The sequence below is a fragment of the Salvelinus sp. IW2-2015 genome, linkage group LG3, assembly GCF_002910315.2.
Source record: "Salvelinus sp. IW2-2015 linkage group LG3, ASM291031v2, whole genome shotgun sequence".
NCBI lineage: Eukaryota > Metazoa > Chordata > Actinopteri > Salmoniformes > Salmonidae > Salvelinus > Salvelinus sp. IW2-2015.
The window spans coordinates 24,702,170-24,718,169 of NC_036840.1; the positions used below are offsets into that span (position 1 = coordinate 24,702,170).

Genomic DNA, 16,000 nt, shown 5'->3' on the forward strand with positions numbered 1-16,000 from the left:
TGCCCCCATCATCCTGTCACCGCCTTGCTACCAGTCGTTTTCTATAGGCGTCCACTTTCTATCAACCTAAACAGGGATGGCCACTGGTCCTGTAAAGCTGCAGTGAGTGCAGGGTTTTGTTCCAGCCCAGCTCGAAGACACTCCTTAACCTACACCGTATCCCAAATCTCTAATACAGCACCTTCCAGTCATCCAAATGACATCTACTCATATCGCCCTACTGTCTGTCACTACAAWCCAACACTTATAGTGCGTACTGGGGCCCATCCACATTTATCCCAACCCCCAACATTAGATAGGCCACACAGTCTCTCTATAACGTTACAGTAACGTTAGATAGGCCACACAGAGTCTCTCTACAACGTTACAGTAACGTTCGGCTGACAAGACAGGCCTGCTGGTCTTCTCTAGTTACTGCACAGTGAAGTTCAGGCAGGTCTCCAGTCTCGCAGCTCACGACTCTTCCTCTTCTCTTCCCCTCTCCTTCTCCCCTCCTCCCCTCCTCCTTTCCTATTCTCCTCTCTCCTCCTATCTTGTCCTTCCACGTATCCACCGGTTATACTTCCCGTTCTATTCTAGTCTTGTCCTCTCATATTAGATTGACATTCTAGTCATCCAGCAGACGCTTTTATCTTGGAGCGACTTACAGTTAGTGCATTCACGTTAAGATAGCTAGGTGAGACAGCCACGTCACAGTCATAGTGAGCACATTTTCCCCTCGATACAGAAATGATCAACAACGTCAGTCGTTAGTAGGAAAAGACAAGTGCAATAAAATAAAATGTAAAGAACATTCCGGGAGTGGGGGGATAAGACTGAGATCTTATTTCAGACACTCTTTGAAGAGGTGGGGTTCAACATAACAACTCTAGTGTTCCGTCCTGGGTTTGCCCGTCCACTTATGTCTTACACAGAAACAGACATCTCCACTGTACACGGAGTGACTAACCCACTAAGAGACGCACAATGGAGGAAGTGGAGTACAGTGTGTCTTCTTCCAAGGTTTAGTTAGTAATTAGAGGGAAAATACCCAGACAGCCAAGACATCAGTATGTTTTGTGTTGTTTCAAAAGACTGACAATAGACTTGTGATGTCTGGGAATGAGAGATATGATGTGTGTGTGCGCACACGTGTGTGTGTGTGCGTGCACGCCTGCGCGCACGTGTCTGCGTGTGCATGGTTGTGTGTGTGTGTGCACCTGTGTCCCTGCCTGTGTGCGCGTGTGCATGGGTGTTTGTGTGTGTGTGTGCGTGCCTCTGCGCGCATGTGTGTGTGTGTGTATCCCCGTGAGAGGAGACGGAGAACAAAGATGAGATTCTGAGACATCAGCAGAGATCCTGCGGCCCAGAGGCAAAGCTGCTGTTACAGGAGCCAATACCTGTGTACTGCAGGAGCACACAACATCAGAGAGAGAGAGAGAGATGGGAAAGAGAGATAGAGAAAGAGAGAGAGGGGGGGAGAGAGCAAGAGAGAGAGAAAGAGAGGAGAGGGGTGGAGAGAGCAAGAGAGAGAGAGAGAAAGAGAGAGAGAGAGGGGTGGAGAGAGCAAGAGAGAGAGAGAAAGAGAGAAAGAGGGGTGGAGAGAGCAAGAAAGAGAGAGAGAAAGAGAGAGGGGGGGGGAGAGAGCAAGAGAGAGAGAGAGAAGAGACAGAAAGGAGAAGTGGAAGTGAAGGGGACAAGAGAAAGGAAAGAAGAGCATAAAAACAAGACGGAGAAGAGACAATAAAGTGCACTCAAAAAGGGATAAATGAAACAAATTAGAGGTTCTCACAATGTTTCTCACCAGATTGTTCCAACACCTAGTGAAACATTCGGGGAACTTTTAGAGACCGTGAGGGAAAAAGCAGAGAGAGACCGCAAAGAGAGCAAGTTAGACAGAGAGAGAGAGAGCAGGAGATGAGAGGGCTGGAAAAAACTCAGAGAGAGAGAGAGGGAAGAAAGGAGGCGGACGCTCTTTCCCGTTCTCTTCGCGGTTTCGCGGGACTCATCCGTCTCTGCCTCTCAACAGCCCGTGCCGATTCATCATCCCCCCGTCCTCTGTCTTCTCTCTCTCTTCCTCTTCCTCTACTTTCTCCTCTCTGGTCTCCCTCCTCTCTCTCGCCCGCTCTCCTTTCCATCCTCTTCTTCTGTTCCGCTCCCCTCCTCTTTCTTCTCTCCTCGTTGCTCCTCATTCCTCTCCCTCGCTCTCTCTCGCTCTCGTCCATCCTCTCTCTCTCTCCGTGAATTCGTCCCTGCTTACTCCCTCTTCTCCCACACACTTCCGTGCTCCAAGTCGCAAGGGGACGAGAGAACGGAGAGCCTACAAAACAGGAAGGGGAAATAAAAGAGCGCAATCAAAAAAGGAAAGATAAAAAATTCAGAGGTGGAGATGGAAGAACAGAAACAACATGGGACGCGGCGAGAGTGTGAGTTGCGACACACGGTCTACAACCTCTCCTCATCATCTCCTCCCACCATCTCACCTCAACTCTCACACCCGTCACGTCACCACTGCGTCTGTCCTTCACACACTCTACTTCCCACATCCACTGACCCTCTCATCACTCATCACCCGATCTACTCTCCTCACACAGCCTCTCCACCACACACACTTCCTCTCTCTCTCTACCCTCCTACCTCACTACCCACCATCCATCTCACATCTATCTCATCGACGACTCACACACTCATCCTCCCACTCTCCTCACATCTTCCTCCTCTTCCCAACACACACTACCTATCCCACGTCCACCTCTCCATTCGCTCTCCCACCCACAACAGATCTACCTCTCCATTTTCCTCCACCATCAACATGGCACCACCATTCAGAGTGCACTCTGGCTAGCTCGTCTTATAGCTACTGCAGTGTCGCTGTCTATATACAACTTGTTTCATCTTCTCTCCACGGGGAGAGAACTCACCATAGCCACCCATTAGTATTTGGAGCCGAATGTATCAAAAGTGCGATATAAATGCAGTTATTAATATGTTCATTACAACTATTACACACAGGGTTCTCATCAACATAGAGTACATTGTAGCCTCAATTCCCATAGTCATTATAAAGTGATGTAGAAAGTATAATATATCAGATATGAAGTTGTCTACTCTCTCCAAAGCAGATATCCGCTATAGTCTGGCTGTAGGTTAGGTGTGCTGGTTACACTCTTGGCATGTAAGGTCAAAGACACCCCTTTCCATGGACATGCTATGGTTCTGCTTTACTGTAAATGGAGCTGTTTGTCAGGGTTTGTATTGTGTTGTATTATCGGTAGTGGGGTCCGAAATTATTGACACCCTTGATAACGACGAGCAGTAATGACTGTATAAAATACAGTARACAAATACTGAGCTATATTGTATGCTAAAAAAATAATGGGGAAATTAGATTATTTTATACTAGTGCAATTGCTCAGAGAAAAATATTTTTGAAAAACAAATCTCAAAAAATTAAGGGTCAAAATGATTGACACCCCTAAATATTCTTATAAAGTAGTCAAAGGCGTAGTATTTGGTCCCATATTCCTAGTACACAATGACTACATCAAAATTGTGACTGAAAATTGACTGAAAATTGTACATGCATCCACACTGCATCCCACTGCTGGCTTGCCACCAAAGCTAAGCAGGGCTGGTCCTGGTTGGTCCCTGGATAGGGCACCAAATGCTACTGGAAGTGGTGTTGGAGGGCCAGTAGGAGGCATTCTTTCCTCTGGTCTAAAAAAAAAGATGCCAATGCCTCAGAGCAGTGATAGGGGACATTGCCCTGTGTAGGGTGCCGTCTTTCGGAATTGATGTTAAACGGGTGTCCTGACTCTCTGTGGTCACTAAAGATCCCATGGCACTTATCGTAAGAGTAGGTGTGTGAACCCCGGTATCCTTGCTGAATTCCCAAAGCCCTCATACCATCATCGCCACCTAATCATCCCCAGCTTCCAATTGGCTCATTCATCCCCCCTACTCTCCCCTGTAACTATTACCCAGGCCATTGCTGTAAATGAGAAAGTGTTCTCAGTCAACTTACCTTGTAAAATAAGGGTTAAAAAAAAGAKATAACCTCCCTGTTATTGGTAATAGTGAGAGGTCAGCATGTCTAGGGGTTATGAACTTTGACCCTCTAACCTTCTCATTCATTATTATTCACAATTCATTTAGGATTATCCATAATCATGGTAGCATCCACAATAATGTAGAAGTGTTTAGAAACATATTCTATTCTTATTTACAATAAAAATGACACAATACATTATTTACCATAATTTCTATTGGGCACAAATCATCTGAAAAACAACCAAAATGAACTGCAAATGCATCCAATAAGTTTGTAAACGTAGAAGCTTGATGTAATCATTGCCTGCTAGTAACATGGGACCAAATACTAAACTTTTGACTATTTTATTTAGAAGAATCTTTAGGGGTGTCAATAATTTTGACCCTTACCTTTTGAGGAAAGAAAATGTTACTTGACAAACAGAATCTGGTTCTCTGAGTAATTGTATTAGTATAAWATATCAATTCAACCAAAAATGTGCGTACAATATAGCTCAGTATTTGAATGATTTATTATATACAGTCATTATTGCTGTTCTCTATCTTTATCAAAGGTGTCAATCATTTTCTTTCTGTTTTACTGAGAAATCTGCTATAGAATCCACTGATTTAAAAAATCTAAACGTCTGATCAAATTTGGATGGTTTCTTGGTAAAATATTGAAGCGTTTCTTGGTAAAACTTCAATTAGGTTTTTCTAAGTTTTGTCCTAATAGACAGGTCTTTCATAACACACTGAAAGGGTTTGAGTATATTCGAGTGAGTGTGTGTGACATTGTTTCTGTTTGTGTGTGTTGTGTTTAAGTTAGGGGCTCAGGTGGGCCTTTCTGATCAAAGCTGACTAAGATGTGTGAGAGAGGAGGACGGAATGATGCGCGTCGCACGCACGCACGCACACACACACACACACACACACACACACACACACACACACACACACACACACACACACACACACACACACACACTCCTATCCTCAAGGATCAATCCCTTTACAGTGGTTTCAGAAAGTTTTCAGACCCCTTGACTTTTTCCCCATTATGTTCTGTTACAAGGTGGGATAAAAAAAAAAAATTGGTCAAAGATTTACACAATATTTTCTAATGTTAAAGTGGAAGAAAAAAATAACATTTGTAAAGAAGAAATAAAGAATAATAATTAAACACTAACGTATCTTGATTACATAAGTATTCAACCCCCTGAGTCAATACATGTTAGAATCATATTTGGCTTGAAGAGCTTGGATTGTATAATATTTTCACCGTATTKTTTTTTAAATTCTTCAAGCTTTGTCAAGGTTGCCATAGGCTTGTCAAGGTTGCCACATCAAAACTGTAACTGGGCCAGTCAGGAACATTCAATGTCGTCTTGGTAAGCAACTCCAGTGTATATTTGGCCTTGTGTTTTAGGTTATTGTCCTACTGAAAGGTGAATTTGTCTCCCAGTGTCTGTTGGAAAACAGACAACCAGGTTTTCCTCTAGGATTTTTCCTGTGCTTAGCTTTATTCCGTTTCTTTTTATCTAAGAAAAAACTCCCAGTCCTTGCCGAGGACAAGCATYCCCATAACATGATGCAGCCACCACCAAGCTTGAAAATATGAAGAGTGGACTCAGTGATGTGTTGAATTTGCCCCAAACATAACACTTTGTATTCAGGACATACAGTTAATTTCTTTGCCACATTTTTTACAGTTTTACTTTAGTGCCTTGTTGCAAACAGGATGCATGTTTTGGAGTATTTTTTATTCTGTACAGGCTTCCTTCTTTTCACTCTGCCATTTAGATTATTATTGTGGAGTAACTACAATGTTGTTGATCCATTCTCAGTTTTCTCTTATCACAGCCATTAAACTCTGTAACTGTTTAAGTCCTCATTGGCCTCATGGTGAAATCCCTGAGCGGTTTCCTTCCTCTCCGGCAACTTAGAAAGGACACCTGTATCTTTGTAGTGACTAGGTGTATTGATACACCATCCAAAGTGTAATTTATAACTCCACAATGATCAAAGGGATATTCAATTTCGGCTTTTAAATTTTTACCCATCTACCAATAGGTGACCTTCTTTGCAAGGCATTGTAAAACCTACCTGGTCTTCGTGGTTGAATCTGTGTTTTAAATTCACTGCTCGACTGAGGGTCCTTACAGATAATTGTATGTGTGGGGTACAGAGATGAGGTAGTCATTCAAAAATCATGTTAAACACTATTATTGCACACAGAGTCCATGCAACTTATTATGTGACTTGTTAAGCACATTTTTTTGCACATGGACATATTTAGGCTTGCCATAACAAAAGGGTTGAATACTTATTGACAATGTTCCCTCTAAGCTCCCCGGGAGTACCACGTGGAAGAAATATCCGCCTGCGCAGAGGAGCACAAGATTGAACTTTCTAGTTTTCCCCTTTTTACTCAGCACCATCAACGTTTCCCTCTGCTCTGCGACTTGTGACCGAATCAACGCAATATTAGCCACTAACAATGCAACATACCGAAACAAACAAACTATGCAAGAGAGTTTATTGTAGGAAGTGTGCATTGGAGTAGGATTCTATTGCGTTGACAGGACCGACTCAGGCCCGTACTCTACACAGACCGGTGCGCCATAACCAATCAGAGCTGCAGTATCCCTATATGCAAATAGACCATTGCCATATATGGATCTGTGCCATTCACTTTGACTGTGTTTACAGCATGAGTTTTGAGATCAAAGCAAGAGCTGCATGTACATTTGTTCATATTCTTTGCTAGTAAGTGAGTTATTAGCCCAGTTAAAGAGAATTTGTAGTCAGCAATGGGGGAGTGGTCGCTTCCAACAGGAGCATGACACATGTGCATTTCCAGCCATGTTTGAAAAGCAAGTCGGGTAAAGCCCTTTTTTTCTGTCTTAAAGGGGCTGTGTTGAAATTTGAGACCGGCTTGAATAAGTAGCCGATAGACAGAGGGTAACATCATTTGTCTGATTCTCTGCGATAATGGCATGGGAATAATAATGCATTTTATTTTGTAAAGTGGTTTCCTTGCGTTGTGTCGTGCCTAAGGACAGCCCTTAGCCGTGGTATATTGGCCATATGCCACACCTCCTCGGGCCTTATTGCTTAAATGACCTCCTTCCAAACACTTGAACCCAGGAGAAAGCATCAAGAAGAGCTAGTCATGGCTTACAGTTGTCCTTTAGTTTCCCTTTCAAAACGAAAAATACTAAACAACAATGTGTTTTCTTCTTTGCTTTGGCTTGAATACGACTTCTTGAATGACTAGTGTTTGCTTTCGGTTCACTCATTCAAACTAGAAATGGTTTCTCCTGCTAAGCATTGAAATTCTTCAATAAAAAGGCTGCTTTGTACAGAGAAACTGAACTGGACCCTTGAAGCACTAGGTCCCAATCCTAAATCGTCCCCTAAACCCTGCACCCTATGCACTTGTGGAGATATGAGAGGGAGTGACAGGTGTAATCAAACTGGTAGTAGCTCCACCTTGCTCTCTGATAGGCTAGGTGGAAGTTACAGCATATTGCTTATACKAATCAAATCCTCTCAGATCTCTACAAGTGCATAGGGGACTATTTGGGATTGGCCCTAAGGGTCCACTTAGGTGATATAGCACTGATCGGACACTTAGTCGTAACAGGAAGTCAGAGGGATATTAACAGGAAGAAGATGTTACAGTAGTACTCATACTTGGGCTATGTCCCAATTATCTCTCCTCTGTCGCAAAGTGTGCACTTGTTCACTTCCCTTTACTGATTTGAAAGGAATGCCTGGTATAAAGAAATATGGTGTAAACTCCCACTAGCTAATGCCTTCACCAATCCAATGCTTTTAAGATTTGTGGGAAGTAGTGAACGAGTACACACTTAAGCAGAAAGAAGATGGGATGCACCCAGGGCCTTATTCAGGAAGTCCCGACATCGAACAACAATCTCTTTCGATGTATGATGTATGATGATTCTGCCTTCAGTCTGACATTAATATCTGGCCAATAAAGGTATCATTTCAGCTCTACATATTACATTTAAGTTAAATGCTCCTGAATGACCTCCAGGAGTTAGTTATTTATTAGTTTGTTTCCATGCACTAGGAAGGTGACATGGGAGAAGGTCTAATACACAGGTATGGATTAGTATTTGACATTTGGATGTTATGAGGGTAAGCCTAAGTATCTATATTTTCTAKAGAAAGGTGTGCTATAGTAAAAATTTATTTTCATGAAGGTAACGAGGCATCAGAAGTTGGCCCATAAACAGGCAGGTAAGCCTATCTAGTAGCCAGCTCAACTTTTGGGCTGTGTCAATATGTCTGAGCAAAGAGAAACTCCCTTTCCCACAACTCTCCACAACTTTCACTTCAAAAAAGACCCAAGAAACATCAAAAGAACACCCAAGAGAAAAAGATTCCCTTTCGCACTCAAAATGAGCTGTAAGAAGAAGATAATCCATCATATTGACAGCAGCCATTTTTTTTATGGTCAGGAAACGACTCCAAAAGGCAAGACGGTATCATCTCAACTGCGTGTTACGTGTTGTAGCTAATAGTGTTGTTGTGTCTCTTTCTATTGTAGAAAAGTCACCAGGAAGAGATCATTCGTTCTGATAAACAGGAGAATACGGTCTTTCATCAATTTTTCGCTCTCTCCATTTCTCCCTCTCTTTCTTTATTTGACTCACCTAATAATGCTACTCTCACCTTGACTTTTGAAGCCAGGTCCATGCACAATGGTCCAACCATTAGTCATGTTTCAAGAACTATTCCGCTGTAATGATGATGGCAGAATGGCGTTGTCTCCCTGCCTAGTCAGTCAGTCAATATGTCTGAAATATGTCTTTTTTCTGTAGTAAATCAACTGTAGAGACGACACAATGTGGATTTCATAACTATTATAATGGCCGAGGCCTGTCATCAAACTGTTATTAAGCGAATGCTTTTTCTCACAGACTGACTGGATAGAATGTGTGTTCTTTGTATTCTTAATGAATGTGAAGACACCGAGTCAGCACGGACACCAACACACCAACACATTGTATATATATTTAAATATATATGGTATATCTCATAGCTAATCAATGGCTCTAACTATATATCCCCAAAAAGACTTAAAAACAAGAAAAAATGAAGAACATGCAACGCAAAAATACCTTCATCTCTCGGTCTGTTCATTGTAGACTCATCGTGTTTTTTTGTGAGCGGACCTAGGGTGCAAGAAAAAAAGGGGGGGGGAAAAAGAGAAAAGAGAAAATTCAAAAAAGATTACTGGCAAAAAAACGCAAAGAAAAAAAGAAAAAAAAAGAAAAGAAAAGAGCAAAAAAAGACAAATCAGCAAGGTTTTTTTTCTTTTCTCTTTTTAAAAAGAGGACAAAAACAAAACAAAAACGCAGCATCACAGACACATTAGAAGAAAAGACAACAGAGGCTTTTGTCAAGAGAAAATAAGGAGCCTCTATATCTGAAGATCCAGCACCCCTTCTCACCCGGGAGAAACGGATACCTGAGTTGTCAGTGGTCGTTAACTAGTTGTTCATTGGTTGCGCTGCCCTTTCTGAACCCATGTTTTGTTACTTGTGTTCAAGTTGTATTTCTGGCTTCAGGGGACCATAGTAAAAATCTATGGGAGGAGAAATAGAGAGTGACGTCCTGTGGTTAGAAACTCAACACCCTCCCCTTTCCCCCCTCAGAACCCAAAAAAGGAACGTCGGGCATAGAGGGGTAACAAAGAGGAGGGGTGGGCCTCGTCAAGACGCCCTCACCCGTAACCTACAATAACATGATTAACCCCCTGTTGTGATTCATGAATAGCGTGACATTTTCTTCACACAAACACTGATACCCCCCTTCCTTTTCCTCTCTGTCACTACAGTTCCCACAATTGATTGGTACTACAACATAAACAATATGAACACACTAGATTAAACGTTTTTTGGGGGGGTTAAAACACACAACCAAATGATATCTTTATTAGTCAGCCATCTCTAGCGAGAGACACAATGAAAGGAACCTGTAATGATGAGAAATCCTGTTAAACATGCGTTACAAAACCGGAGAAAGGGACAAAGGTATGCAGTGTGTGTTTGTTTGTATGTGTGTGTGTGTGTGGCTTAGATGTAACTCTCAAAGTCATCCCCCCAGTGAATATGTAATTACATGTATAGCGCACAACAGGCTGTGTGTCAATTAGAAATGACATGTAGCTTGATGCTAGTTAACGGAGTGTGTGCTGTGTGGTGGGTAAAATGTGCATGTAATTCGATCCGCAACTGCCAACCAGCTATTCTTGGCAAATGGAGGGGGAGAGAGATAGAGGGAGAAAAAGGAGAGAGGAGAAGGAGAGAGAACAGAAAGGGATGCTTCTCTCCTCCTCTCCTCCTCTCTTCTTCTCTCCCCAATCGGTGAAAGTTTGCTGCTGAGGAACTAATGTTGTGATATGCAAAACAGCAATCAGGGAAGGGGCCAATCAGAAAAGAGGCCTGGGCTAACAGGAAGCACCATCTGCTGTTGGGATTACAGCTACCTATGAGGGAACCAATGGGCAGGACTCTGATATGCTGACAACCAGGAAGTCTGTCTGTCTCTGTGATTTGTAATCCAATGAAGTTATATGTAACTGCAGTGACAGCTCAAAAATATCCAAATGAATGTCGTTAACTTATTGCAGCCCGGGAAACTGATCTAAGGATAGGATTACGGTTAGCGAGAGGTAAATGCTTGGCAAATACAACTCATTCAAGGAAAACGAATAGGATTATAACTGATGCCTGTACTGTGTGCATGGGTTATGGCTTCACATGGGGTTGAATAAGGTAAAGATATTGGAGTTCATAGAGTGGTTATAGCATATTGATAAGTCTATACATAGACATCCATAAGAGTGTGTGATGGTATGGTTAACAGGGTTGAGAGAAGGTTATCCTCAGATTGAAATAATCACCTGAAAAAAAAAAAAAGATTTGAAATGATGGTAAAACTGTTTACGAATGTGAAACATTTGGTAAAACCTGCAGAATTGCAACCCTTCATGACGATGGCTGGATACAGCTGTGCAAATTAAATCCAGCATGTCAACCTGTCTGACATATCCTGTATGCACGTCATTCAGCAGAACAAGAGGCCTATTTATAAACTGTAAAAAGAAAGATAACTCTATGCACAACAGATGGAAAAGCCCCAGTCAATGGATGGCTCACCTCATACAGTCCCCTGTATTTAGGCATCTTACAGTCACTCTGAGTAGTTACGAGGCATCATCAGTGTTTACCGCAGCATTTTAGGGCGGAAAAAGTAGAAGAAAAGCTTTTGCCAGAAGTAATTTTGTGAAGTGCTAAGAACAAGTATAAAATGAAACAATAACAGGGTTTGTCTGTAGGGTCGAGTGTTAGAATGTTATTGGAAACAATTTTGACATCCATCATGATACAGTAATTGACAATTGTACAATTGACTGTGTAGTTAATGAAGAGAAAACGACCACAGTCCTCTGTTCCATTACAACCCCGTCTCCTCGATGACCTCCCCCTCTTTTCCCCTCTTCTCTTTCTCCAAATACACCTTCTTTTCACCTTTACTTCCCTCGTCGTCCTCGCTCTGTTTTGCAGGTCGGCTCAGTGCAGAACAAACCTGGGTTCAAATACTATTTGAAATCTTGCAGAACAAACCTGGGTTCAAATACTATTTGAAATCTTTCAAATACTTTGAAGGTCACGAACAGTCCAAAATCATGTTTCTTCACGAAATTTGATATTTGGATGAAACCAGATCAAAGTATGATGACCGAAGTATGCAAAATGACTGTTGCTTCTACATTGATCAAGTTTGATAATAAAGTACCTGGTCCCCTCTCCCGTGTCAAACACTTGGATTATTAAGGGGATAGGGTGACATCACCCTAACGCTCAATTTAATACACCAATGGTAACATGATATTCTCTTACCTAATTTAAATAAGTGCCGCCTTGTAACCAACATCGGAGAAGGCGTGTTCGCGGAGGTAGGCGTGGTTTATATAGCTAGATAGCTACTCTACTGGTACAGCAATTTGACTGTAGGGTAGTCAGCAGAGATACTGATATGACAAAGATACTTATGGTGTTCGCTAGTTACTGACTAGCTAGGTCTTCAGCCAGCATGGTACAAAAGGGGGGAAGGGTTCTTCAAAACTCCGAAAGCAGTTGTCAAGTCAACGTTTCCGTTGACACAGGAGGTATTGTCAAATGGGAGATGTGTATACCCCCCAAAAAATCACGTCATTGACGCAATTTCATTGTTGAGTTGCTTTGTGMACCACCAGATTTGCTTGAAAATATTTTGCTGCAACACTGCTCACTGCATCAACGTTTGCTGACGTGGGTGTTTCAGAGAGCTGTCCATCAAGGTGAGCTCATGAATATACACTCCCCGCCCACTCAGCCTMTCTTTTCAAAGTCCCTGGTAGTTAGCCATGAGAGAAATGTACATTTCTATCCCCCCAAAATATTATGGGTAACATTTTAGTCACTCAAAAGGCTATTTTACATGGGAATCAGAATGACTGTTCGGGACCTTTAAGCGTTTGCTCTGGCCTGCCTGGAGTGCCATACGGGTGGGGTTTGCCGTGTTCTCAACATTCTATTGGTTCCATAGAGCCAGGCAGGCTCAATCAAGCACAGCTAAAAGTATTTAGAAATTATTTTGAATCGTATTTGTACCCAGGGCTGGTGCAGAGCATCTCACTGACTGGTGAACGGTTACATCATTATTTTAACTAAGCTCTACTTCCACCTCTAACCACACCAACACACACACACACACACACACACACACACACACACACACACACACACAACACACACACAACACACACACACACAACCACAACACAACAACACACACACACACACAACACCACACACACACAGCACCGCAGGCTCCCCCCACCCACAGCTATAGCTACAGCTACAGTACTGATACTCACACCAGCCACACCACCCACAGTGTATGTGTGTGTGTGTGTGTGTGTGTGTTTGTGTGTGTAAGAGAGTCTCTGTCTGTGTGTGTGTGTATGAATCTGTCTATGTTTTGTGTGTCTGCATCAACCTGTAAGTGTGTGTGTGTGTGTGTGTGTGTGCATGTCAGAGTGAATTTGTGTACTGCCAGTGTGCGCATGGTGTGTGCACGTGCATCTATTAATATGTGCAGGCTAGCCCCACAAACTAAGAGTAAGTATAGTCTAGGTGTTGACAATGTAATTCAGCAGACAGCAGTGTGAGTGTAAAGTTGATGTACGAGTGGATGGGAGCGTCACTGACAGGTTGTAAGTGAACTAAAAAGATGAATGATGGACGTTGGGCTGAGAGGAGTACAGGGGAATGAGTGTGTGTGTGTGTGTGTGTGTCTAGTCTCTCAGTAGTATGAGTAACGTGACAGCGGGTCAGCGTTTTGTTTATGATGACTCACACATGATGCTTCTCTCTCCCAGCCTCGCTCAGGCTCCCCCTTCCTCACCCCTTCGCCCCCATATGAAAGAGTGTGTCGGCCGCCCACCCATTCTGTGGCGCACGCCTTGTCAGCAGATGGCCACGCTGTGTGTGTACCATGACGTTGTCTCTGATGCTATCTATTAAATAGTATATTTAGATACACTACGTGTGGAAAAATCACCAGGTATGATTCATTGGTTTAGTCTGTCTGGTTCAGTTGTAGGGACAGAAGGCATTCAATCTGGCCTGAAATACACTCTCTACATTCTTTTAGAAAGACCATTTAGAAAGACTGTTGAGGTTACTGAATAACATGGGTAGATCTGGCATCTCTATTTGTTGTTCAGTGTTCCAGCCTGAGATGAAAGTCCCCCCCCCCCCACACTTTGTCTCAATGCTTCAACAGTGTCTGAGAATTATAGATCTAGTCTTGCTGAAGAGAGAGAAGAAGGCGAGAGAGAGAGAGAGAGAGAGAGAGAGATCAGGGAACAAGGGACACCAACACAGATGGGTCTCTGAATAGAGTGGGAACGAGAGAAGGGGAGACAGAGCGGTGGTGTGAATGAGGTAGGAAGCAAGGTGAGACACCAGGAGAGATTGCCGTTTGCATAGAGAGAAGTAGAAACAGAGATGGGTGTCGAACGAGCTCATGTGAAAGAGAGGGGTGGAGAAGAGTGGAAAAGAGAGAAGTTCAGAAATAGACCGTGTGGAAATAAAAGGTGAGAAAAAAAAGGAAGCTAATAAGGATTATTTGAAACTAAGATAGCCCGCGTGAAACATACTGATATTTATAATGGAATGAGAATGGGAGGTGAAAAGGGGGGTAGAAACAGTGTAGAGGAGAGAGAGAGAGAGAGAGGAAGAAGAGTAAGAGACAGAAAGAGAGTGAAGAGAGAGGACTGAGAAGGAAGAGGAGAGAGAGAAAGGAGAGTAGAATGAAGAGAGAAGAGAGAGGAAAGAGAGGAAAGAGGAAGAGAGAGAGAGAGAGAGAGGAGAGAGAGAGAAGAGGAAGAGAGAAGAGACGAGAGAGAGAGAGAGATAGATGAGAGAGAGAGAGAGAGAGAGATGAGAAGAATAGATGAGGGAGAGAGAGAGAGAGAGGAGGAGAGAGAGAGTATATTTCAATCGTTTGACAGAGAGGAGTATAATTTCAATGTTGAGAGAGAAGAGAGAGAGTAAATTTCAATGTTGAGAGAGAGAAAGAGAGCAAGTATAAGTTCAATGTTGAGAGAAAGAGGAAGGAAGAGAGAGAGAGAGAGAACGAGAGAAAGAGGAAGGAAGAGAGAGAGAAAGTATAATTTCAATGTTGAGAGAAAGAGGAAGGAAGAGAGAGAGCGAGAACGAGAGAAAGAGAAAGGAAGAGAGAGAGAGAAAGCGAGAGAGAGCGAACCTGGCAGGTAGCCAGATAGTGACATTTACAGAACGGTGACGACTGAGAAGGCATGAAGGTTAAAGCCATTTTCTCCCCATGCAACCAGCCACAGCCACAATGTGTGTGTCCCTCTCTCTCTCTGCGAGCGTGCATGTGCACCTGATATGCATGCATATGCATCTGTAGCTGCCACGTGTCTATGTGTGTCTGTGCATTCGTGCCTTCGTCTGTGTGTCTGCCATGTCTCTGCCATGTGTCTGTCATGTTTGGCCCTGCCTGTGTCTTAGTGTGGTCTCTGTGTTCCTCCCCAGCAGAGGGACTAATCTGGGGGTTTACTGGGTAATCTACCCCATTTTGAGGGACAATATTTATCCTCCGTCTCTGGGTAGCGATGCCCTAAATCCTATTACAATCAAACAGAACGTGTCTTCTAAATCAGATAGATTCGAGCTGCGTTCGTTCGGAGCCCGCCTTTTGAAAACCTTTTGGAACGTGTTGTATGTGTTTTGTGAGGTTTAGTCTTTTGGCAACGCTTGAAGGACATAGTTATTTTRCCCCCCTTTATCAAATTCAAGGTAATATCAAGGGAACGTGGGAAGGAAATGTAGAAAAAGATAGAACTGCCAGGTTGTCTCGCTAACTTTCTTTTCCTCTCCTTTGTTCCACCTCCCTTTCTCTCTCCATCCCTCACTCCATCACTCCTCCCTGGTCCCTGCCTCATAAACGTGTATTCTACCCTAGAGGGCTGCACTGGGACACTGTCTCTATATGAAAAATGGTTTTTAATACCCACCCAGCACACTGGGGCAGTGAAGAGATTGGAAACAAAAAAAAGGGGGGGTGGGGTCCATTCTAGCTCAAAGGCCTGGACGATTGTTGTAGACGGATACTTATCCTCCCTGTGTGTGTGTGTGTGTGTTTAGTGTATAGCTAGTTCAGCAGGCCATCGATTAACATCCTCTAGTCATTCATTGTGTTCCCTGAACAGCAGAGGGTACAGTACGTCTATTTGTTCATTACCTGAGGGTCAGGGGCTTGGAGCCATAATATTGACTTGTGTTGTTCTGTAGGCTACATGTCAACAGTTTGTATACGACGGTGATACGCTGATGGAGGTTTACCTTTAGATAACAGCCTTCTCTCTATCTATCCCTTT

At 43.0% G+C, this 16,000-nt stretch overlaps 1 protein-coding gene across 1 annotated transcript in view; it reads right to left on the reverse strand.

Moving 5' to 3' along the window:
• nlgn2a (neuroligin 2a) overlaps positions 1 to 16,000 on the reverse strand; it is a 241,779-nt gene that overhangs the window by 117,334 nt on the left and 108,445 nt on the right. Inside the window, 1 exon segment of the mRNA XM_024134641.2 lies at positions 9,162 to 9,215. Coding sequence (XP_023990409.1) covers positions 9,162 to 9,215 — 54 coding nt within the window.